Here is a 26,302-nt window from a genome sequence, read left to right as displayed (position 1 = left end):
TTGATTAATTATTAATAATAGATAAAAATACAAATAATATTTTTAATTTATTTTTTGAATAATATAGTTTTGTTTAAAAAAATTATATTATGTTTTTATTATAATAAAACAAAAGTCATGGTCTATAATTCTCTTCCATTATTTTATGCCATAATTACCCTTTCCTTGGCAAGGTATTCCCACGCGCTCACTACTTTCCTTGGGGCTCCATCACCTCCGATTTAGCAATTTGTTATTTCCCACGCGTCACGCGCGCTGTAATCACAATCAGCATCGAGTCCGTAAGGACCATTTAATTCCAAATTTGCCCTTTTAAAAGTTAACGTCCCGCCAATTGCAATGTTGATACCCCGCCAAAATCAACCTAGGATTCCGCCAGTTTTGCCCTTTTGGTCTCCGTTTGTTTGGCTGTCAATTCGGTGCCGTTTTGGGCTCTCTTTACTAAATAAAATAAAATTCTTTTTTCACTAAAAATAACTAAGAAAAAAAAAACCCCCCCTTAAAAGTGTGATGAAAAGAATCTAATTATTTATAAAATTACTATTATTATATTTTAATATAAACTATTTTTAAATATTTATGTATATAACTTTTTAAAGAAGGATAAATCTCAAAATTATACATGAACTTTAATTTAATGTGTAATTGTATACATAAACTTTAATTTGGTGGAATTATTCACGTGAAACTCTAATAGTGATTTAAATGTATACTGAAAACTTTAATTTTGATTTAATCATATACATTTAAAGAAATAAATACATCAATTTAATTTTTATATTGGATAAATATTATTATTTATGTATGCAATATATAAACATAAAATGATGTTATATCGATAATTGTGTTAATAATTTACAAGAATGGGATCAAATCAAAATTCCATATATATAGTTACACATTAAACTATAATTCATGTATAGTTTTAATATTTATCTCTTTTATAAAAATACAAATTAAATATTTTAACTTAATTTTAATTCAACTAAATATTCACTTTGGGTTGAATCCTTTTTTCCCTTTATTTATTTGGTTTTATTGTAAATAAATTATTTTTCATTCAAACCCTTTAAATAATGATAATTAATTAATTTTAAATAAAAAATTAAATGAATTTATCTCAATATTAATATATAATTGAATTAAATATACATTTAAAATACTTTTTTTACTTGAAGTTAAACATAATTTAGTTACAATTTAGTCTTATATTACTACAATATAAATTTAAAGTAGTTATCTTTTTACTATTTATAATTTTTTTACTATTTATAATTAAAAATGAAGGAATGGAGAAGAAAACATATAAATAAATAATAATTTTTTATTTTTATTTAAAATTTACTCAGTAAATATATATTAGGATTTATTCGATTTTTTTCCAAACATGAAGGGATAATTAGGTTTTTTAAATTATAAGACAAGTGTATTTTTATAGCAAACCTTATGAGGTAAGTGTCATTTACCCAAATAAATGGTTAAAATGTTCGTCAAAATTTTTGTATTCTTCAGTATATATGAATTTTAGTTTTTTTTTAGAAATTTAATCATTATATTTTCATATTTCAAAATTCTAGTACAATTGTTAATACCATTAAAGTATTTTATTAAATTTATTGGTGCAATAATTTGAAATTAAAAAAAATCTCACTTGATAGTCATATAACATAAATTATTTTGTAATAAATATGAATTCAATAAAAGAATTTTAACGATGTTAACATTTGGTCTTGTATTTTTAAACTCGAAAGGTTGGTGGGATATATTCTGAAGTAAAAGTAGATAAACTAAATTTCAAATGTACGAATAGCGCAATAACACAAAGCATATTTTAACCATGTTTTACTCATGTAAGTTCTTAAATATGTCATATATTATTTAACACATTGCTAGTGAAAATTTTGATTCCACAATAAGATATTATTTTGTTACACCTAAAGGAGCAGGTGTTACTCATTTAATATCGTTTGTGGAGTTTTAAATTCCATTGAAAATACATGAAAGAAATTTCTTATTATACAATGTTATTATTCTATTTATTGTTATTAAATATTTTTATATAAAAATAATTAGAATCCAAAATATTTTTAAAGAAGATGAACAACTGATCAATAAGCCGTAAAGTGTGATTTATTATTGGAGTTTTTGAACTCCACTTTTGATTCATTATAATTTTTAAATGCCACCTAATGAAACTTTGACAATATTTTATCTTAAATTTTTCTATGAGAAATATATTTAAATAAATATTCTCCAAAATTCTTTGCCTAAATATTTAAAGAGTACTCATTGTTGACCAATAATAGTATTTTTTTCCTTGTCTACCAAAAATTGACATTGAAATCCAATAATAGTAGTTTCATTCGTGTATTATTTAAAATATTGATTCGTGAAATAAAAAATAAATCTTAAAATCAGATGAAAATATTTTATAGTAATGTGTTGAAGAAAACATATAAATAAAAGATAATGCAATATTGTTTATAAATGTATAAATTTGACAATTCAACATGTCATCAACATTGTTTGTAAATCAGGTATTAGGATTTCTTCTAAAGTGTTTTTATTTTAAGTTTAAATTATAAAGAATGTGTTAGTTTAAGTTTTTTCTTAAAATATATTAGCAAAGAAAATAAAATAAGAGTAAACTATAAAATAGTCAATTTTATTTGTTTGATTACGTTTTAATCATTTACGTTATCGTTTTGTTACAAAGTAGTCACTCTACCGTTAAGCTCCGTTATCTCCCTAACGACAATCCTATATGACAGTCTAAATGGGTGTTAAATGCCAACTTGGATGTTTGATTGGGACGAGAGTAAGTTTTTAATTAAATAATTTTAATTAATTAAAAATTTTAAATTAATTACACATTGAATTGGAAAAAAAAGAAAAATAGTTCGAATCCTTTTTCTTTTAGTTTTTTTTTCCATTTCGACTAAAAAAAATTATTCTTATCCTAGTTGGCATTTAAAACCCATTTGGATTGCCGTTAGAGAGGTAACAGAGCTTAATGGCAGAGTGATCACTTCGTAATAAAATGATAACGTAAGTAACTAAAACGTAACATTTCAAATATAAGTGACTAAAATGTAATTTGAAGCAAACAAAAGTGACTATTTTTATAATTTATCCATAAAATAAAGAATATTTTTGATAAAAAAACTATAATACGAAATTGTTAAAGGAATTACTATGCAATTAATATATTATTATAATTTCCTTTTATATTTTTAATAATGAAAAGTTTTAATTTTAAAACTATATAATTTTATTAATTTCATTCTATCAAATTTTCAAAAATTAACTAATAAGAAAGTGTTGATACATTATTTATTTGGTAGCTCCAGTTGATCAGTTCACCTTCTTCTTGGTGAGGTGATTAGAGTCTAAAGGAATGAGTTTTCTGGTGGAGAAGATGGAAAAAGTGGAGTTCAGAGAGCCCCCATTTTAAGAGTCTTTAAAAGTATATAAAGGGATTTTTTCAAATCAGATTAAAATATATTCTATAATAGAAAGAAAGATTATTATAGTAAATTCTTCTTAGACTAGCTAGAAAAAATCAAACTATGACTCTTAATTTATACTAATCAACGTGTTGACTCATTTAATATCGTCAACGCAGAATTAAATGAGTTTTCGTTTAAATTATTTTGATTATTAATTTATTTCGATTTAATACTAATTTGATTTGATTTTATAATTGCTTAAATATATATTGATTTAATTGTACTATGAATCGATTATTTTATTGAAAAATCAAACGCTGTTTTTGTAAGAAAATATTAAAATAGAAAAATAAAGGTATTTTTGGGAACTTTAATAGTAGTTGAACACCTGATTTGAAGAAACATGAGGACATTTTTAGGGAACTGAGGCTGACTGATTTACCCCGTTCTTATTATCTTTCAATTAACTAATATATAATGGGTTAATTCTTAAGATGTCCCCAAGTTACAATTCAAATTCTAAATTGATCCTAATTTTAAAAAAATTAAATTAAATCATTAATCAGCATAACACCAAGTGTTAATTGTCAACTCGAATTTGATTGTATTATATTTAAAATACGTGGATAAAAAACTTTAAAGATGTATATACCTTTTACATTAGCAACTTAGATTTGATGTGTAAATTAAAAAAAAACGTTATTAAAGTTAAATATTTTTTATTATGTCATACCCAAATTATTCATGTGATGAGTGATGATGAGTTTAAAGCTTAATTATCGTGTTTTAAATATGATTTAATTATAAATTTTATACTTTTACGAAAATTAAAAGTTAATCATTCCACTTTATTTTATCAAAATTTAGTCATCATGCTTTATAAAAATTAAGAAGTTATTCCAATTGGGTAACACACCTAAATGCATATTAATTCAACAATGTATATGCATGAAATTAATAAAAATCACCTGTCCAATGATTTATTTGCAACAACAAGTTCGCGAAAATCAACAACTCAAATTTACATGTTTACCAACAATTAAATTAACTTAACAATTCTTGTAATGTGTAAAAAAAAAAATGACAAATTGAAGTAGATAGACTAACTTTTCAATTTCTGTAAAGTAGAGAGACGAAATTCTGAATTATACATTTTAAATATGCTTTCCTTCATATTTGAGCTAATATTTAACCCTCAAGTTGATAGAATGATTTAAATTGATACCACGTTGATACTTTATAAATTCAATTAGAACTTTTGTGAAGTTCGGGGATTAATTTAAAATATAGATGATAATTGAAGATGTTTAGTGCAATTAATCCCTAAGTTTTTTGAGTTTATTTTACCATATTACCCTTGATGTTTCACACCATTGGGAACACACATGCCGTGTGGCTTCCGGCTAAAGCCGGACCACCCAGTTGGCTTTCCGTCCACGTCATCACCCCGTGGTGGGGGCCGCACTCCCCCCATAAAAAACCCTAAATTCACGCCACATGCACCCCAAATTCACCCCAAACCTAAACCCAAATCTACGATCTCCATCAACGGTCCCACTCCTTACACGTGTACCCATATGCCTCATCTCCACCGTTCACGCCAGATCACCCGGTCAGCCTTCGGTCACCTCTCAAACCTCTAACAGCCCTTCGATCAACAAGATGATTGTATCCAACGGTTATCATGTTGCCCGAAACTCAACCGGGCAGATCTCATCGCCTTTAAGAACCGAGCCTAGCCTTCTCTTGTTCCTCGCTCAACGAAGGGGTTAGATCCTAAACCCAGTCTTCACGTTTAATAATTTTTTAGCCTTTTCTCGTGTCGAATTCTTTGCTACACTGGTGTAAGTCGGCGCGTGGTGGTTATTGAGGTGGCGCGTGTCGGAAACGGTGTTCTCTTTCATGGTTTTATCCTGTCAATTTGAATCGGGAATCCCTCGCCGGAACCCTACCGGCTCCCGATAATTTAATGGCATCTGCCGTGTTAGCGAATCGAAGCGATTCAAATTGGCCACCGCAGCCGAAAGGCAGTGTTGCTAAATTCATGGGCAAGGTTCCCTTCACAGCAACGAAACCAAACCCTAACCCTAAATTCAACAAGAAACGTCAATTCCACCATCATTTGGCGCCACCTGATGATGTAGCCGGCCATGTCGTGGATGATTCTCCCGCCGTGACCCAATCCGCAGCTTCTGATGATGCGTCGTCGATAAATCCGAAGCTGAATGATTTCAGCTCGGGCGCTTACGTCAGCTTTCGCATCAGCTCTTATTCAAGGAAGGAGTTGATTGATCTGAAAAATCAGTTGGTTGCCGAGTTGGAGCAGATTCGTGAATTGAGAAATCGGATCGAGTCGAATGATTTTCACGTTAGATCCAGCTCAAACAAGAAATCGTTGCCCAAGAAAAACATTTCCGGCAACAAACGGCCTTTACCGTCGAATTTCAGCAAAGAATTTAAGAGATTGAACCCTCAAGAGAACGGAAAAGCTTCCACGGCTCATTTGATGAAAAGCTGTTCCCAAATCTTGACCAAACTGATGAAAAACAAGCACGGCTACATCTTCAATTCGCCTGTGGATGTTATTGGAATGGGTCTTCATGACTATTACGACATAATCAAGAACCCGATGGATCTGGGCACTGTGAAATCGAGGATGTCGAAGAATTTCTACGGGTCTCCCTTGGAATTTGCGGCGGATGTAAGGCTCACTTTTAATAACGCCATGTTGTATAACCCCAAGGGGCATGAGGTTTATGTGTTGGCCGAGCAATTTCTTGCAAAATTCGAGGAACTGTTCCGGCCGTTGAGCTTGAAACTGGAGGAGCAAGATGAGCCTCCCGAAAGGGGTTATTACGAGGAAGAGTTGCAGGCGAGTTCTTGGGATCACGGTGAAGCTGATAGGTTGAAGAAAGATAGGGAAAGAGATAGTGAGAGGATAATTGTCGATAGGGATGATTCGGCTAATTTTGTGTCGAGATCGGATAGAATTGATAGAATTGGAGGGGTATCGGGCTTTGTTTCGAACCCGAATGTACCACCACCACAGATGCACTTGCAGGCGCCGGCAAGGGTGCCTTCACCTGTAAGGCCACCACCTGTGAAGTCATTGAAGCAGCCGAAGCCAAAGGCTAAGGATCCGAACAAGAGGGAAATGAGTATGGAAGAGAAGCAAAAGTTGGGGATTGGATTGCAGAGCTTACCACAAGAGAAGATGGATAATGTGGTTCAGATTATAAGGAAAAGGAATGGGCATTTGAGGCAAGATGGGGATGAGATCGAACTCGACATTGAGGCAATGGATACCGAGACGTTGTGGGAGTTAGATCGGTTTGTCACTAATTACAAGAAGATGGTCAGCAAGATAAAGCGGCAAGCATTGATGGCGAACAACGCCGTATCCAATGACAGCCATAGGGTAAGCACATTGTGTTTGCTTGATATGTACTGATGATTTCATTTTGTCTATTGTACGAACTTGCTTGTTCTGATTTGAAAAATTCAGGAAGAGGCAACCGTGGAGAAGATTGAGGTTCCAATGGAGATGAAGAAACCGAAAAAAGGCGATGCTGGAGAGGAAGATGTAGATATTGGGGACGAAATGCCGATGAGCAGTTTCCCACCCGTGGAGATTGAGAAGGATAACGATCGAGCTAGTAGCAGCTCTAGCAGCTCCAGTAGTTCAAGCAGCGATTCTTCGTCTTCGAGTGGTATTTCTCTTCTCCATTTTGATTTTGGAATTTAACCAATGTGTTCCGGAAAAAAAAATCATCTTGTAATGTTGTTATCGCAGATTCAGATTCTGGGAGTTCATCCGGAAGTGATTCCGATGCAGACGATGCACGGTCTTGAAGGCATGAGCTATTCGATTTTGGGGCAAATCCAGTTGGAAAATTGGGTGGTGGGGATGTAGATGAGAGGTAGATTTTGCTAACATCTGCTAACAAACTGGAAAAAAAATTAGGGATATTAGTAAGTATTAAATGCTGAAGATATGAACATTTTTTTTTTCCTTTTTTTTTTTTTGGTTGATGTACAGGGTGGTGGTGGTGGGGGGTTTAAATGTTGTGTGAAATTGTAATGGTTGCTCACTTTGGAGGAAAGAAAAGTATGAAAATGGAAAGGGGAGGGCAGCTTTGGGAAGAGAAAATGGTGAATTTAAGGGGTGGGTTTTTAGTGGAAAGAGGGTAGGGTTTGGTAGAGAAGGTAGGTTAGGGTGAAGGAAAAGAATTGCGGGGGGGGGGGGATACTTTTGTATGCATTAACCCTAAAAAAAAATTACTTAAATGATTTTCAGCATCATCAATAGAGGTATTTTTACAGATTGAAGCTATGTTTATGGGTTCCTTCGTTTGGATGTTGGCCAATGCTCAAAATTTTTCGGACCAAGGAAAGATAGGAAGGTGAAGAAGACAACAGTGTAAAGTGAAGCCTAAAAAAGGTCTTTAGGCTATGGGAAATCATAATTGCTTTATACCCATGCGCCATTTTGAAGTAAACTATTGGTTAAACTCAAAATGATGTGAGCTGAGTTGAATTTGAGACGACTCAAAACAAAACATTTTGAATATAGACTGATCCAAGTTCAATCTAAAATTGACTCAACTTTCTAAATATCATCATCCCTCTTCAATCAGTAGACAATCCAATTCTCTTCCTGTCGTCCTTTTTCGGCGAACAAACGTTGTACCTACCGTTTACCAAGTTTTCCTCAATTATACGCATGGAGACGTGTCTCACAGGAAAAGAAAATATTTGGATTGGATGGCAAATACCAATTCGTTGACACAGTCAGGCTCAAAATGCCGACAGTAAAACAGCAACGAGGTATTCACATTTCCATCATCCAAATTCGCATACTTGAAATAAAATGGCGTGTATATAGACTATGTATCCGACACAAACATAGATTTCCTTTTTTTAGTTTTCCATGTATTTAGAGATTCCTGTCGGACGCAAACGAAGAGTTACAAGCTCTCAAATAGTACCTATATCATGATTAGGGCACATCAATGACTTGCAGAGCAATACATAAATTGCAGATGACATTTCGGCAGGTAAATCATCTTAAATATAATATATATATATAAATAAATAAAGGCTGATAAACAAAATCCCTCATGGTTTTCTTTTTTGGATGAATTAAACCAGGATGTCAACAAATTTTCACCCACTGTCACCACTTTAAACAAAGCAAAGGCACTAAGCAACAATGTGAGAGCAAGCACCATACAAATGGCAAAAAGGCAAAGCAAAAATGAGGTTTCCTTGATAAGTTGTTTCCACAAACAAGGGCTAACCTTTTATACTTGGCTCTCATTTGAGCTTCTTCAACTTGAGAAAAACGGAACCGAGTTGGGATTCACAAGCAGAGAGAGTGCCGGGTTCCAAACATTTCAAAAAAGCCTTGGTTAGGTCTAGTGTTGTTATCATTTGGAAGATCTTATCGCAGCATTTATGCACTTCGGTTTTTCGAGACTTCTTTTCGGGCATCTTTGTCACCAAGGTCTCTATAAGATGACCAAGACTCTGCAGGTGGCTTTTCAAAAATTTCTTCGACGCATCTCGCTTGCTTTCATTAGAGTTCATGGGGACCTGTGACTTCAATACTTCAATCACCAAATCGAGAGCCTCAACCCGTCGAAAGTCTGATTTTGCATTGCCACAGTTTTCTAACAAGAAGCCGAAGAGTTGACGACTGATTCTAGGATTTCTTCTAAATATTTCTTTCAAAACCCCAGATTTTATTTGGGACTTTTTACTGTCAAAATACCCCTCCAGAACAGCCTGTAAGAGATCAAAGACTCCCTGTAATTCAGAATCTGAGAGATTTCTTGCTTCAATGATCTTCAATATCCAATATATTGAATTCTGAGCAAGCGAAACAATCATTTTATATCTGGTCAAAGAGGCTGTCAGCTTCTTCTTTGATAGGCTGCTTGCAGATTTCTTTCTCTTGAATGGTTTTGATGCCAACTTAAGGTTTTTCTCCAATAGAGATTCAAGAGTAGACAGCGGTATGGATTCATCCTTGGGTAACTTCTTTTCTTTGAATACCTTCCTTTGAAGAATTCCCCATATACGTTGTCCGAGTTGTTCACTGCCTTCTGTGGTATGTGGATTGACAAATGCTTGAGCCAAGTTCGAGAATACTGTCAAGACTTGGGGCTTACCTGAATCAGAAAGATCATAAATACACACTTCTTAGAATCTTGTATATAAGTTGCAAGTTAAAAAAGAAACATTTCGGCAAGTCAGTCTAGATTACAAAACTTAACATTTCTAAACTCGAACAATACTAACAAATAAACAAAACAGATAGGAAATACACTTGCCTCGATTTTCATGCAAATAAATTTCCAGAAGTGAAAGAACTCGGAGCTTGAACAGGACGAGCTGGGACTGAGCAGTTTCGCCACCTGCCTGATTCTTTTTCTCTTTAAAGATCTGAGCAAGATAAGTGTCCATGCGGAACATAGCATCATCATCCATTCCTCCATCAGACTCGTCAGAATCTTCAGGAATATCTTTATCAGCCCCCTCGCTGCCAACTACTGCCTCAGAGTCTTCCGATTGTTCGTCACTGTCAGCTGTTTCACCAGTCTCAGCTTCATCCATATCCTCATCTTCTTCCTCATCTTCTTCAATACCAAGAAGGTCATCATCATTGTCGTCGTCATCTTCACTGCCTGCTTCCTGATGTCTAGCAGGTTTTAGGTCTTTCTTAATTATCCGCAACATCCGCATCAGCCCGTCATCAGTAACATCGCCACAGAAATATCTAAAAACCTATAAACAATACGTGCCAAATAAAGTAAGAAAAATGAAAAAACATAAGAAAAATGAAAAAACATCTGAGTTGTTCTAATAAGACAAATCAGAAAAACCAAAGCTGGACTTAGAAGAGTAATATAAATACAATCAAGAGAACATTTAGTTAAGAAATATATGGATAGAATAGATAAGTGGTAGCTATAAACATTAAAGAAGGGTGAAACAGAAAGAATTAAGGTATTGCAAAATCAAAAGAAGGTATGGATGATCTCCAACATCGCATAAGAATGACTAGAATAAGTTATTGTTGTGCACCTGCTCAATAGCAGTCCGCATAGGGGCTGACGACTGAGGCAGCAAGGAAAGTAAAGTATCCACAAGAACATCCATTAATTCTGGTGCTGCATCATCATCCAACTCGTCTTCTCCAGATAAGTTGAGATCATCAGGAGCTGTAAAAACTTTCTTACAACATATTGTAAGCTCAGAGGCTGCATCGCAGAATTCCCCAGGCCGGAGGAGTACTTGGAGTAGCAATAGGATGAGCAAATACCTCAATGCATGCACTTTATTTGCATCATTGCTGAGCCTAAAGTTCCTTTCCTGTCATTTTTTAAGCATTCAAAAACTGTGTATCATTGCAAGAGTCAATAGCAAACAAGATCATTACTTTTCCAAATATACATACAAGATCAACAGTCCAATACAAGTAAAACATTCTTATTTTTGTTCAACATAGATTAAGCCATTATCCCCTTTTCATCAAAAAAACCACAAACCCATAGACAAGTGTCAAAATATATTCACATGTGAGTAAGACCATGCTTACCCCAACTGTTCAATTGCAAGTGAAAACAAACAGGTAGAACACAAATTGTTTCAGAGCTTGGATTTATTAAAGAAAATAACCTCAAAATCAGACCCATATCTAAAGCATTTATTATTGATAGTAAAGCACAATATCAAGCTTACCTCTTTATAAAGTTTACTCTCCATTTCTAGCAATTTTGTGACTGACTCTTTGTCATCATCAGTCAAAGTTCGAAATAGAGAAACCGAAGGAATGTTACGTAATGTGCTGAAAAACCGCATGAAGTAGGAACCAAGGTCATTAGGCTCAAGTCCATTAGCCAAAGATCGGGGCTCCTCAACCTTTTGAGCATTTGCTAGCAGAGATTGGAGTTGTTCTATGCACATTTTGCAAAGAGCAGTCGAGGTGGTTGCTTTTGGCCATCTAAATTTCTCCTGTAATTCAAATGAAGTAACTTCATTACCAAGAGATGCAGAGAATAGACCTTGAACTGATAGAAACTTCAATATTTCCTTTTGCACTCGGAATTTTGCTTCAGGGTCCAACTTTAAATGTTTCAGAACACTAGGAAGTGATTCTATGACCCAGCCTTTCAGAAAATCAGCATTCCCCATAATTCCGATAGAATCCTTGTCCTCGATTGAGCCTATCTCAGAATTTTCATCAGTTGTTTGACTCTGATCAGAAGGTTCCTCGGAAGCATGACCTTCATCCAGAAACAAGTTAATCAAGTTCTGAACAAACAGCATGCAACCAGCTTCTGTTTTGAACTCTGCCATCAAATCTTTCACTGTTTTTGTCTTTGTAATGCAATCAAACTTTCCATTGCTGTGCTTCTGAAAGGCAACAATAACAGCTACTCGCCTGACATCATCATTCCTAACCCAGTCTAATAATTCATTAAGAAAATGCTGTGCAACTTTATACAGCCATGAATCTTTTGTGGAAAGTATATCTATCAAGCACTGAACAACTTTGGGTGAGAAAACAATAGGTATAAAAGAAGACGGTAATCTTGGCAGGAGAAGAAGCAGAACATCAAATGCTAAGTGTTTACGATCATGAGATGACAGAAGCAAGGATCTTTCAATAACAACATCACAGAAAGACTGGACGTTATTTGCAATTTCTTCTTCTGAAGAGCTAGACTTGCGACCCTTTTTGTGCTTTTTTAAGGAATTAGAAGCAGATACCGCATCTTCGGCCTGCAAAATGGTATCAGGTAGGAGAATATTTACCAGAACAGGCCACAAACTATGAACCCGGGGTTGACAAAATGTGGATTCCTGCCATATTACAGACCAAATAAATAACTTTAGAACATATTTAAACTTTATTTTTCTCAATGATTATCCCTTCAGTATATAGATGCATTAAAAGTTACCTTCAAGCAGTTACTAATTGAGGATAAATAATCAGCAGAGAAAAGTTTGCTTGGGCAGAATGGATTTGGCAAAAGTTTGCTGAATTTGCTGTCAATGGATGTTTTTTCATGAATTTTTAAAGCTAACAGCAAGGCATCAGGATTCCCAACATCAATGGCTTCTTCAAACCACTGAGGAACTCCAGGAGCTTCAAGAATATGATCCAACAATGCTTCAGCAGGCAGCTGCAACATATAGAAGCATTACATAAAGACTGAAACATCTACTTAACAAATTCATAGATTGCAAATTGAACACTTACAATACTGACATTAAGCTTGACAAGACATGCATAAAAAAGAGAATACTTAAACTGCCAGCTTGACTATTACCAGTCAACATATGTATACAGTTACAGGAAGTTACAAAGAAAATATATGAACAAGCATAAAACAAAAGCAACGGCATTAAAAGCACTGGTTACACCATCCAATCAAAAGAGTAGTAAAGCAACTATTTATAATGATGCACTTAGAAGCCATTGCAACTCACCTAGTATTAATATTACAAAATAAATAAACTGCTGACATCAGAATAGACAAAATATTGATTTAAGCTTAGCATGGGTTTGGAATTATTACAGTTTCCCCCCACATTATGGCAGCAAAAAGTAAAAATATTATTAAGGAAAAAATCCAATTACATCATCAGAAAATACCTTTTCAATAATTTCTAAAATGATGGAAACCGATGGCTCCTGCAAATATCTTTTTTTGGAAGCAAGGGAGATAATAGCACTCATAAATTCCTTGATAAGAAGAGTATTTTTATCGGACAACCACTCTTTAGTGAGTCTGTCAGATCGGGCAATAGCACCATAAGCGAACAAGCGACCCAGGAGGCAATCCCTTACTTCCTACAAGATAGAAGCTAGTTTTTGAGCATTATTGCGTGATGACAACCTGATGATATGCAAGGGGGAAAGCATGCATACCTGACCCTTCATAGATGATGAGACCTCCAACAAATTAACTATAAGTTTCAACAAGGAGTCCACTTTAATGCTGGGAATTGAGGCAACCAAAGCAGTCAAACCCAACGCAAAACCCTGTCTAACACACTGCAAAACAAGTAGAAAAACATAATTCACCAATAGGCCAATTTAAGTTATAATGGCAAAGTATATTGTCCAAGATCATAAGTATATTTTAGGTGCTGGATGTCAAACTGGATTCAAATGCTAACTTATAAGTAACACATCAAAAGCATATGTAATTTGATCACTAGTCCTAGGTAAAAAAGTTTCAGACTATTTTACTTCTCATAAAAGGGTAAAGCAAATTGGAAAAATAGGAAAGCCATGACTTCCATAGTGAAATGCAAGATACAAGTATCTAAAACCTCAACAAGTAACTACATGAATTCTTGTGAGACAAAGCATGTGAAGACAGCAAATCAAACCTCTCTTGATGAAGAAACACCGCGTATCAACCTCCGCACGGCATACCCCAAAGAGGATGCACAGTTATCCAAGCCATCATCCTTTTGAGCTTCCAGTTTCAAACCACCCTCAACCAAGTCCTTATTCTCAAGCCTATCATATGCCTTCTGCACCGCCTGCAACTCAGTCACCATTGTTTCCACTGCTGCTTCTCTCACCAAAGAATCTGCCGAGGCTAAGTCCTTAAAAACACTGATATGGAACTCAGGCGAACTACTACTAGACGAAGCTGCCACAGGCTCTGTGGCATCCTTTCCTTTCGGTTCAATAATCGGTTGTTTCAGCTGAGATTCCTCATTTTCTAAAACCGATCGCCGCCTCTCCTTGTCTACCTGTTTTCTCTTCTTTTTTCTCTCCATTGGTTTAACGGAATTAGCAACAGAAGAGGAAGCAACCCCATCTCCCATGTCTGCATCTTTTTTGCCAATCATCTTAATTTTCTTACTGGAAGGAGCCGAAACCGTATTATCCGCAGCTAAATCAGTTTGACCCTCAAGAACGTCTTCCTCAGATTTAGTGCTTCTTTTCTTAAAACCCATTAAAAACCCAAATTCCAGAATACCTTCTGCAATAATAACTATGCATCAAAATCAAGTTTCCCAACAAGAACGAATCAAAACATAAAAAAAGATTCAAAATATAACCTTTGTAAGTGACAATGCTATAAATTGATTATACTTTGAGGACAAAAAGCATGAAATTTCAATATCCTAAACTTCTTGTAAATCAAATAAAAAATCTGTTCAAAACAAATAAAAAATATATATTACCTTCTACTTACTTTTCTTTTTTCGGTTTTTTAAGCTGCTTTGTTAAAGAAACTTGAAAATTTTTAGGGTTATGAGGCTTTAGAGTAGAGAGAGAGGCACAGAGAGGGCTGTTGACGATTGGGACGCCTTTTAGGGTTTTATTAATTTATAGAACAAACAGTGATTTGGGGAAAAATTAGGGTTTAGTGACAGTAATAATTGTAAATACATGATAAAATTAGAAATAATCGATTCCCCGCATCACGTATTAGGGAGATTTTTTATAATAAAATTTAAATTATTTTTAAAATATTGATCTTTTAAACCGAAAATTATTTAAGGAAATAATAATCATAAAAAATTGATCAAATAAATATTTTTATCAATCTATTAAAATACTTATGCATTAAGAAATTGTGGTCTAATTATAAATCTCACCCTAACTTTAATTTGTATTTTTTTTTGTAAAGTTCAAATTTGATACATAGGAAAAGGAGTACACTAAGTGGGAACAATGTCCTATACAAATAAGGTCATTGAGGCCACTAACTCAAGCAAAACAAGGTAAAGGAAACAGTTGATAACCCAAGCTTCATAGAGACAAAATATCGAAAAGTGAGTAAATTTAACAATTTATGTTAGGAAAAGATCATCATTGATTGAATCAAGCTTCTCACCTAATGGAAGAAAAGAAGAGACCTTTGACACAAAACATTGGCCCAAACAATATAGTTGTGACATACTCAACCATCAGGGTAATAGGCCTTAATAAGGTGAGTCTTTGAGCAATTCTTGCCTCTGGCAGTGGATAGCCTGAAACAATAGTAGCAATAGACCAAAGTAATTAGGGACTTAGAGAATTGAGTCCCACGATGTAACACCCCTCACCAGGTTTGGTTGTCAGACTTAAGCTATAGGATGCTACAATAGTTAACAAAGTATATCACATACAATTCCGGCTTTAAAATTCAATTAAACAATAAAAACATTTCACTATCCACGCATAATATGATTTACAAGCTAATTCGAGTCTCAATTGAGTTTACGAAAGCTTTTAAGTTGACCCAAGCACAAATAAGGACCAAATTGAAAATTTTTAAAAAGTAAGATATTTTTTTAAAACAAGGGTCACACGGCTATGTAACAAACTGTGACTGTGCGGAACTGGAGTCACAAGGCCGTGTAACTCACTGAAGTTGTGTGGACCAAAATGCAAAAATTCATCAAAAGTCACATGGCTGTGTAATAAGCTAAGGCCGTGCGAAAACGAAATGACCAAATCGACAGTACTCACAGGGTGTGTGGCCAAACCATGTGACGATTGGGAACCGTGTGCTGCTAATATTACCTATTATCTAGTAGACATACGATCGTGTCACCATACTGTGTGGGCAGGCCATATGGTACAAATTATGCCCTAAGGTACATGATTCAATTTTTAACCTAAAAAGACAATTTCATAGTACAATTTGACTAATGGTAAACTTATTCAAAACAATCCAAAACAATTCTAAAACATACTATATCAACCCTTAATCATCTAACCAATATGCCTCAATGGCACCATCACACCAAGATAAGAAACTTTCAAACCATTCATCCAATTCAAACATGTATATAAAACATATGTTACAAATTTCACATACTGTCAAAATAACTTTCCAAATTCTCACATCATTAACCTCACCTTTACACATACTAAAACTTAACCATTCAGGAATTAATATAGTGACTACAAACTAGTATACATACCTTAAAATTTATATCCAAGCATCACCAAAAATCACCTTCTTCCTTGATTCAATAACTTGAACACCTCAACTAAACATACACATTACATTCAAATCTTATAAACATACCATAAAACTTTCAAAACAAACATTACATATAGACCATTTCATCATCTTTCCAAAATATCACTTAAACACAAAAACACTTATTCACAACCAAGCCTATACACATGGCACATAATCGAGTTTAGAACAATTCAAAAGTCTACATAGACTGAAGTTGAACAGTGTGAGCTTTGGGGATGATCCAATAGACACGTTATGCAAAACGTCAACTACAGAAAACAAAACAGAGTAAGCTTTAAATAAACTGAGTAGGTTCATAGGTTAAAATATACGTAAACTTAAAAAATACACAATAAAACAATTAGCATAATATTATTAACCTGACATTACAGTTCACAAGGAATATGTGAGTTTGTCATAATACCGAATCATAAAATATTTCCACATTTGAAATAATATTTAATGTAGTCCATTCACATAGATTCAACATATTCCATCACATCTTATATCATTTAAACTCAAATCCGGTCGATGAATTATAGCAAAGAGATTCAGATACCCGAGTACCTACACCATACCAGAGAGCACTATAGTGCTATACAGAGGCATCGTAGTGTTTTACAGAGGCACCGTAATGCAAACAAAAGCTCCAAAATACAAACAGAGGATCATTTAAACTCAGATCCTATTAGCTCGACGAATTATAGTAAGAAGATTCTGATACTCGGGTACCTAAACCACACCAGAGATCATCGTAGTGCTAAAAAGAGGAGCTTAAGTGTAAACAGAGGCACTGAAGTGCAATCCTGTACAAGCGACCAACTAACCCTATTAGCATACCAATTGTATCCTAATCGTTTACTAAGTTCAAATGGGCATTTATATAGAATTCAGAACATTTACATTACCGTAGCATTTCCATGAATCGAATCATATGTCATATCATATCATATCCATTCAACATTCCACATGAACTATATTTATCACCTACGTGAAACTTTACAATTAAATCCTTAAGTCAATTTCTCACATTTTGTACTAACATGTAAACATTGTAAAATATATTCAAACAATATAAATTCACAATTAAACTACAATAAATACATATAATTACATAAATATACTCGATGAACTTACAAGGAAAAATCAGCTAACGAGTTTATTCATAGGGACTATTCAACAAATTTTCTTTTCCTTGATTATCTTCAACTTGCTTCAAATCTTGATCTATATAATAATTAATTTTAAATTATCAATTCCAAATACCTTATAATGTCTAAATATATGCATATGACCTTTTAATATCATATTACGAAATTTCTCTAAACTTTTACTTTTTATTCAATTTAGTCATTAAAACCGAAACTATCATAACTTTCACATTTAGACCCTGTTTTATAATATGTTTTCAATCACATCCTTTTAAAACCTTCTACTACCCATATTTATAAAAAAATGACAATTTTATCAAAATTTCATTTTAGTCCTTAAATGCAAAACAAGCATTCAAACTTTACAAATTAGTCCTACATAACATCTAAGCTTAACATTTAACTATTTAACACCAAAAACTTCAAAAATCATCAATAAAAAATTTTTAAAAATTTAATATTTTTACGGTCAAAGCCCGAGTTAGCTAAATCAAGCTTCCAGAATTCCAAAAACATAAAATTACAAGAAATGAATTAAAAACGACTTACCAGTTGAAGCTCAAAGCTTGGATGAAAAGCTCAGGTTTTCTCTTCAATGGTGAAAATGATGAAGGAGGGTGGAAAAGATGATGAAAATGACCATACCTTTTTGTTTTTCTTTTATGTATTTTAATTTAATCATAACACTAATATGAACATTATTTTTAACATATGTTTTGTTAATATATCAAGCATTAACCATCCACTAGTGTTCATAATAGCCTAATTACCATTTTAACCCTTGCAATAATACTATTTACTCCATTTAACTAATAAAAATCAATATCGATTAAGTTTTATGATTTAGTCCTTATACTCTAATTAACCATCTAATCATTAAAATTATCGGGCCAAAATTTAATATAACCCTATAATAGACTCATAAATATTAATAAATAATGTTTACAGACTCGATCATTAAAAAATGAGATTCCAAAATCATCATTTTTAGTAACATTGGAAATCAGATTGTTACACACGAAACTTGAGTGTCATAGCTCAACCAAAGGCTGTAAAAAACTATTATCCTGGTGTGGGCTCATCCTACCGAAAATTGATTCAAGCCCGACAATGAGAGAAGGCCAAGGACAGAAATAGGGACTAGTGACCAACTATTTGATGACCAAAGAGTTTGCCACCATTACAATACCTAATCCTTAAGATTGAAAAAACAACACGACTTTTAGAATCCCCTAATAGAGATCCGAGTGGACCAGTGGTTAAGGTGGACCAGTGGCACATGGAGGAAACTATCGATGATGGTTTGAAGCAACAAATGGATCGATCTAGGTGAGGCCAAATGCAACACTTACCTCGATTTAGATGGGGTCCGAAGCTAGAATAGTGATGATGACGATACTTTGAATCCAAAATAGTAGGCTGCCAAAGAAGAACCAAAAGTTCATTCAAAAATTGGAAAAGGCAACACAACAAGAAAGTTGTAGAAGTTATAGGCTCGGTATAAGATTGAAGAGGAGATAAAGAGCTTTTGATCACCTACAGCCTTAGCTGAAGATACGAATGGCACTAACAGCTCAACTTTTATTGGGAGAACAAAGAGAGAGAAAAAATTGATACGCTTGAAATTAATTTGTTAGAATTTGTTGCTTATGCTTTTATGAAAACTGAGAAGTTAATCTAATTAGGTAATACTGTTAAATTTTACCATTCAATAATTTATATGCAACAAAATAACAAAAACCAAAAGTTTAAATTCACTAGCTTATGAACAACAAGACTAATTTCTCAATTTTCATAATTCATAAGGTATGAGAATGATTTTTTATACAAATTAAGTATACAAACAAACTTTTCAATATTCGTAAAAATAAAGAGATGAATTAATAAAAAGAAATGTTGTGGTATATATATTTGGTTATTTTGGGCAACTTTTTTAAAATTAGATCAATGATAAAATCAGTCATGCCATTGGTTCGTTGTTCCAACTGGTTTGGTTAAAAAATTATAAAAAATCATAAAAATAAAAATATATTTAAAAAAATAACAAAGGTTCAACCATCGATTTTTAGCTGGTTTAATCAATTCAATACCATTCTTCGGATCGGTACCCTACCAATTTTTGATCCAACCAGTCCGTATGGCCAATCCAGTCCAATTCAAACATCACTAAATATGAGAGACTTTATATTATTTGATATGAGAATAAGTTGACACATGCTTAATTTATTTTATTTTTCTTTCTTTTTTCACACTAGCATATTATCATATTTTGTTCCCTATATTTCAAAAATTAAAATGTTTTGTTTAGAAGTGGAGAAACAATAAGGTTTACCCATTCCACTAAGCAAGTTTCAAATACTAAAAATATAACAACCCGATTTCTAATGGTGTTAGAAAATGTGATTTCAGGATCCTGTTTCCGTAAATTGAGCCATAAATATTTAATAAGAATATTTACAGAGTTATTGTATTGATGAATTGAAATTTTGTTAAGTGATTTAGCCGAAATTATGAGTAATTAAGGCTTAGGGACTAAATTGTAAACGTTTAATCGCTATAGATTTTAAATCAGGATAAGGCTTGGGGACTTAAATTGGAATTATCTAAAGGTCCAAAATGATTAGTAAACCATTTTAAAAAATATATTAGGAGACGATAATACTTAAATAAAATAAATTAAGTAAATAAAGGTTAAAATGTTAAGAAATTATGATTAATTAAGTAAACAAAGCTTAATTAATTACTAAACTAGGTATAAAAAGGAAATTGACGGAAAGAGAGATGAGAGTTCTCATGTTCTTTAACTGCCCAAGGAGGAACCTAAAGAAAAACACTATTTTTGTTTAATTGAAGCTGTCAACCAACATTACAAGTAGTCCCTTGCAATTTTTCTTTCATTTTTATCTTGAGAGCTTGATCTATCTAACCCAAGGGTCAATTTGATCAATTGGTGATGTATTGTTAAGATTTCATTTTTGAAAATTAGATGATTTAGGTGGTAAATTGATAGAAATTAAGCTTAGTCTAAGAAAAAGACTAAATGTTAAACTTATTGGTTAGTTTTGTATATTAGGGACCAAATTAAATAAAATGAAAAAATATAATGAATTATTGGTAGGGATAGAAAATAGAAGGTCCCTAATGAGTTTTGGTGAAATCGGATTTTAATCTGAGGCTTTAAATTGAAAGTTATGCTTGTCTCGGTATTAAGGATTAAATTGAATGATTTGAAAATTTTGTAAAAATTGGTATTTGATTCTGTTTCAATGGGAATCTGATATTTGATAATGGGATGTGTTCTATGATTATTCTAGTTGATGACAACATTGAATTATCGAGAGGAAAAGAAAAAACGAAAATCATCGATGAATGACGCGCAAAAATCTCGGTTTGTACATTTATAATTTAAATTGTATGGATTGTTTTCATTTCATGTTACTTTCATATAGGAGTACCAAGGTAAGTATATAATGATGATAATAGTTGTTTAATTGAGCTGGAATGTGAATTTTTGGAATAAATGACTAAATTGAATAAATTGTTAAATAATATGAATTGTTATAAATATGTTATGTGCCATGAAAATTGTGTGAATATGTATGGAAATTCTATGAAATATATGTGAAATGCTATTGAAATGGATTGTGATGGTGCAAATGATTGAAATATGACATGTGTACTAAACTGTAAAAAGGAAGTGAATGTTGTTACCCTATTAACTGGTTGGGCCGAATCGGTTATAGTTGGCATGCTGTAGGATTGAATTGAGTATGGGATTATGTGCTTATACGCCAGTATGCATTTCGTGTGCTAGGTATGTGCTTATGCGCCAGTATGCACTTTGTGTGCCACGTATGCGTTTTATATGTTAGGATGCATTTTGGTGCCAATGTGGTGTGTTGGTTAGATGGTCCAAGTATTCATCCGAGTCTGAGTTAGATTAATAGGGGTTACAAATTATAAATTGGTACATTTGAAATGAATTATGATAAAATGCTAATGAAATGTTGTAAATAAAATGAAATTGAGCCCTAAGAGCCGAAATGAATACAGAAGAGTTTGTAGACTCTAGAAATGAATGCAGTATGTGATATTATAAATGATATTTCAAAAAAGGACTTATAATGCAATTATAAGTAAAATGACTTGTCCATATGTTGTTTTTTATTGGGATGAATTGGTGCTTGTTTTATACACATAATTTGTTTAGATTAAAAATGTAAAGCTTGGTAACTCCATTTTGTAAGTAGGTGGTTGATATGTGCATATAGATATACATGATTATGTTGCGATTGGTTGTTAATGCTTATGTTTTACTTGAATTATAAATGTACCACTAAGCTCTTTTGCTCAACATACAGTTGGTTTCTTTGTACATAAGTGTAACACCCTAGTTTTTGGGGTTAGAAGTTTTGATATTTGTAGGTAGGTCGTGGCTAGATCAAACATTTGAGTTTGTTTCTGCGTTTTAGTATCAAAATTGGCGTATTGGTTTAGTGGTTGGTTATGTGTTAGTTTAGCTTAGGGATTTGGGTTCAAGTCCTTACGTGTGCTTTGAAGGAATTATTTTGATTTAGCACTATTTTGTTTTAAAAATGTTAGATATTTACTTTTATTTGTTTTATTTAATTTAATTTTATTTTGGTTTAAAAAAAAGGAAAGAAAAGAGGTATAAAGTGTTTTTTGACGTTCCTTCTCTTAATATCTTTTCTCTTCATTCTCTCTCAATTTATTTTTTACACAATTAATTTATTTAATTAACCTCTTGAATTTTCCTGCGACATTGGTTTGTTTATATTTTTTTGTCAACTTGAGCTTCGAGTTCGTATTGAGGTTGTCGACGTGTGTTGATTGAGTTCTAGGCGTTTTGATCGCAAGTCAGGTCTGGGTTCTGAACTTTTCGTTTTTGTTATTGAAATACTGAATTGATTATAGGTAATTTGACATAATGAGTGTGTTTTGAACTATATAACTCGTTACTAAATTGCTTTGAAATTTGGCAACCCTTTTTGTGTGATTTGGTAGTTGAGAAATTGAGGTTTGTATTGGCTTTAAATTGCATAAATTCGGTTTATTATGGTGTGTTTCTGAAATACCTTGATTAAGGGTCATTTTAGTGATTGAAAAATGATACTTTCAGTCAATTTTGGTGTGGTTTCTTGACCACACGGGCGGTTCACACGACTGTGTGCAATTCGGATTTAGGGTTTTTGGGCTAATTTGGGTGCCATACGGCCGTGTGGCTGATTTGGGAAAATTAGTTAATTTTCACACGATCGTGCCCCCTGGGCACACGAGCGTGTGTGTTTGGGAATTAGGGATTTAGTGATTTGGTGCCACATGGCCTGACCACATGGCTGTGTGGCTAATTTGAATATTTAGGGATCCCACATGGGCGTGTGTTTTAGATACATGGTTGTGTCTGCCCTGTACTCTATTTTAGCACAAATGGACAGAGAGTTACATAGCCTGTTCATACGGCCATGTCCCTGGCTCACACGGGCGTATACCTCAGCAACACGGTTGTGTGCCTTTTCCCACACGGGCGTGTTAACCCCCACATGACCTAGGCTTTTCCACACGACCAGGGCACACGGTCGTGTAGCCCTAAGCCACGAATTTTAGGTCTGTGTATGTTTTTTAACTGGAAATGTGTCTGTGTGTTCTGACCCTTGACTAGGCTTTAGTGAGGGTAGTTAATACTCTGATCTGGGCTTCGACTTATGTGTTATTTGTGACTATTGTGTGAGATATCGATTACGAACACAGTTGGTAGTGTGTTCATGCTTGTTTACATCGATTTTACATTGATGTGTTCATTGTTTCTGTGAGGTTGTAAGCATACATGCACTTGTATAAAGTAATTTTTAGGTTGGTTGTGAAGAGAAGAAGACTGATTCTGATCTGATCTGGCAGTTTAACTGTAACTTATGGGTACAGCGATTTACCGCACTGTACCGCATGTACATCAGCTTTACTGCATACTATTATCTGATATGGTAGTTTAAACTGTAATATGTCTATCTGACGATTTACCAATGCATCATCTTGCATATCGCCACCTTCTTGCGTATTATTATCTGAGAGGCTTAGTCCACATATATGGTGTGTAGGGTTAGATGGGCCTTCGAGGTCCTATATGGTGTGTTTAGTTGGATGAACTTAAACAGCTCTTTTGAGGTGTGATCGGGGGACGAAGAGGTGTTTTGGCTGGATGGGTGGGTTTTTAATACTTGACTGCATTCATATGCATCTGGATGTAAGCTACTTGTTTGTAATCTATATGTTCGTCATAACATTTATGACTGATTTTGTGCATATTGAGGTGTTAGTGTAGTGACATTTTGGATTGTGATGATAAGTATTATTGTATCGACCCGTTGACAAGTTTATCTATTGAGTATTCTGTGTGTAACTTGGTGTGCTTTGACTGTTTTGTATTTTTGTGATGTTGGTTCCGAGTTTGCTTTCAATTTCTGCGTATCTCTTTAAGTACTTTTCGTTATCAAACTACCGTTTGGTTTCTGATTTGTAATTCAGTTGTTAGATATGTTTTAAACTCACACTAAGCTCGTGTAGCTCACCCTTTAGTGTTTCCCCTTGCAGGTACATTTCTGAATTCTGATGCTGCACTTGGCATGAGGAGGTCTTGGACTGTCACAGTTAAAAACAAGCTTTAATAGTATTTTAATAATTTCTGAGTTTATAATTAAACACCTTGAATTATAAGTACTATTTTGAAAACTGTGGTACGCACGTAAGTGTCATTGGGATTGTATTTTCTTTTGAAATATTCAGAATTTATAACTGAGAATTTTACGTAACTTAAATATTGCAATGTTTTTCGGTTTGTTAAACTAAAATTTTTCTACGATCACTTCGGTGATCAATGTGATCTCTGAAATTTGGCCAAAACTTTTAGGCCCGTTTTGGGGCGTTACAGTAAGTTCAGGTGATTCTAGAAGCCTCGAGACTTGAAGCCAACATCCAGACAACCATTTACGACTCAACAAAGTTTGTAAATTGTGTTTCATTTTAGTCTTAAGGCATATACCTAGAGAATACTTATTCTAAGGTCTAGAAATGCTTTGAAATGGTTTATATATATTTTGATTCAATGGAAATGGTATAGTCATCCATATAAGTGAGGTGGATGTTTTGGTATCTATGTTTAGGCATATTTGAATACATAAATTGGTTGAATTGGGGCCAAATGTTGGTTAATATACTAGGTTGGAAGCTTTGGAAAAATAGGGACTTAGTGGTTTGTTACCGTCGTCGCAATACCATACCCTCAATATCACGATATCAATCTTGTTTTATTTTGAAAACTTTACAATTTGGTCCTTAGGTTGGGAAGTATGACTTTTGTTTTCAAAATCGCGATGCTAATCCCTAGAAATCACAACACTCACTTGACATACTTTGAAAACTTTCAGCTTAGTCCTAGTTCGACCCCGGAATGGTATTGAGCTTTCGTAAGGTAGTATTGTTGGAAAAATTTGGCTCGAAAATGGTTTTCTTGTATAGAGGAAAATAAAAATTTTGAAAACCAACCCGGTTTGTGATGTTTATAGCCATAAACCTTAGACTAAATTCACACATATGTTTTCGGATAGCCGAATCCTTGTTGTTCTCATCTTTCAACTAAATGATTTTATCCTATTCTTGTACCACGAACTGTTTCGAGTATGGGCACGAACAATTTGAATCAAACACAGAGCTAAAATAGTTTTCTTTTCTTAGATTTGAAAAACAAAAATTTTTTTCTCAAATAGAAACCAACAGAATCATTATTTCAAAAAATATATTTAATTATTAGAGAATAAAAGTTTTTCTATTTTCGGGTAGAATAATGATATCTAAAAGTTGTGTGTAAATATCCCTATCGATGCCATCTATTTATAGGGAGAGAAGGTAAAACCCTTGTTGAATTGTAGAAGTTTATTTCAACGAGAAAAATGGACTCCTAGTCTAACTAGGAGTATAGGGGGCGTCAACCCTAGTTAATAATACTAGGGTTGGTCGTCCCACCATTTTACATAAGGGGTTTTTGGGCCTCTTCTATACCGGGTCCAATTATAAGTACTTTTTAGGCTTTTAACCCAATTTTTTTTCTATTTCCCAAAATAAACCTCATTAAATTTTCAATTAAATAAAATTTTCAACCAAATTCTAATTCCATTAAAATCATGACGAATTTACTGTGAAAGAATCTATGAGAAAATACATTTAATATTTTCGTATTCTACGGTTCACTATAACCAAATGATTTATTTCCATTTTCATTTTGGAGAAAACTACATTCGTTTCCAACTAATTCCATTTCTCTATTTTTATTTTCATTTTGGAGAAAACCATAACAATTTCCAAATGTTTCCCATTTCTCCATTTTCACCATTTCTGTTAATTTCTATTAATTTGATTTAATATGCAATTTGTTCCTGGTTTCAGTGAGCTAGTAAAGGGACCGATTGGACATATACAATTGAGGCTCAAATGATTTATAATTAAGTTCTAGCTTTATGCTTATTAATTATAAACTCATTTAGTTATGAAGTCATTCCACTATAGTATCTTGACTGAGCTCTCCCAACCGCATACCATTAAGAAAGCAACTCGATTAGTGCTCGTCCAATGACCTTGTCATAAGTGTGTTATCCTCATAGGATATCCTTAATCTCTTTGGGATAATATCCGTTCTTCC

At 33.4% G+C, this 26,302-nt stretch overlaps 2 protein-coding genes across 5 annotated transcripts; one reads left to right on the top strand and one right to left on the bottom strand.

Annotated features, from left to right (window-relative positions):
* The first annotated feature begins 5,176 nt into the window (after positions 1–5,176).
* LOC108463702 (transcription factor GTE7-like) lies at positions 5,177–8,045 on the top strand. 3 transcript variants are annotated; one of them, XR_008277312.1, is made up of 4 exons: positions 5,177–6,867; positions 6,955–7,159; positions 7,243–7,369; positions 7,773–8,045. XR_008277312.1 is itself a non-coding variant. In XM_017763608.2 (3 exons), exons 1-3 carry the CDS (start codon positions 5,419–5,421, stop codon positions 7,299–7,301), a joined length of 1,713 nt encoding a protein of 570 aa, XP_017619097.2. In that variant the 5' UTR covers positions 5,177–5,418; the 3' UTR covers positions 7,302–8,045. The 3 variants fall into 3 exon arrangements, 1 of the variants encoding a protein (XP_017619097.2); XR_008277311.1 differs by having other exon boundaries at positions 7,489–8,045; XM_017763608.2 differs by having other exon boundaries at positions 7,243–8,045.
* Positions 8,046–8,192: 147 nt separating this feature from the next.
* On the bottom strand, positions 8,193–14,907 carry LOC108463701 (uncharacterized). Of its 2 annotated transcripts, none has more exons than XM_017763606.2 (9): positions 14,670–14,907; positions 13,860–14,464; positions 13,393–13,518; positions 13,117–13,314; positions 12,419–12,643; positions 11,196–12,320; positions 10,539–10,826; positions 9,785–10,238; positions 8,193–9,622 (listed from the first exon to the last, which is right to left on the bottom strand). In XM_017763606.2, the coding sequence occupies exons 2-9, from the start codon at positions 14,436–14,438 to the stop codon at positions 8,766–8,768; spliced, it is 3,852 nt and encodes a 1,283-aa protein (XP_017619095.1). In that variant the 5' UTR covers positions 14,439–14,464; positions 14,670–14,907; the 3' UTR covers positions 8,193–8,765. The 2 variants fall into 2 exon arrangements, with proteins under 2 accessions (XP_017619095.1, XP_017619096.1); XM_017763607.2 differs by having other exon boundaries at positions 14,681–14,907.
* Positions 14,908–26,302: the final 11,395 nt, after the last annotated feature.

The sequence above is a fragment of the Gossypium arboreum genome, chromosome 13 (genome assembly GCF_025698485.1).
Source record: "Gossypium arboreum isolate Shixiya-1 chromosome 13, ASM2569848v2, whole genome shotgun sequence".
NCBI classification, from domain to species: Eukaryota; Viridiplantae; Streptophyta; class Magnoliopsida; order Malvales; family Malvaceae; genus Gossypium; species Gossypium arboreum.
Note: the sequence above shows the minus strand (reverse complement) of the source record. Positions and strands in the feature narration are given on the sequence as shown.

Bases quoted from the DNA above. Each gene is read 5' to 3' on its own strand.
- LOC108463702 (XM_017763608.2), top strand. From the start codon at position 5,419: ATGGCATCTGCCGTGTTAGCGAATCGAAGCGATTCAAATTGGCCACCG. The intron at 6,868-6,954 runs GTAAGCACATTG...TGAAAAATTCAG, and splicing joins TATCCAATGACAGCCATAGG to GAAGAGGCAACCGTGGAGAA. The intron at 7,160-7,242 runs GTATTTCTCTTC...TTGTTATCGCAG, and splicing joins CGATTCTTCGTCTTCGAGTG to ATTCAGATTCTGGGAGTTCA.
- LOC108463701 (XM_017763606.2), bottom strand. From the start codon at position 14,438: ATGGGTTTTAAGAAAAGAAGCACTAAATCTGAGGAAGACGTTCTTGAG. The intron at 12,644-13,116 runs GTATTTTCTGAT...TATATGTTGCAG, and splicing joins TTTTAGAAATTATTGAAAAG to CTGCCTGCTGAAGCATTGTT. The intron at 12,321-12,418 runs GTAACTTTTAAT...GTAATATGGCAG, and splicing joins CAATTAGTAACTGCTTGAAG to GAATCCACATTTTGTCAACC.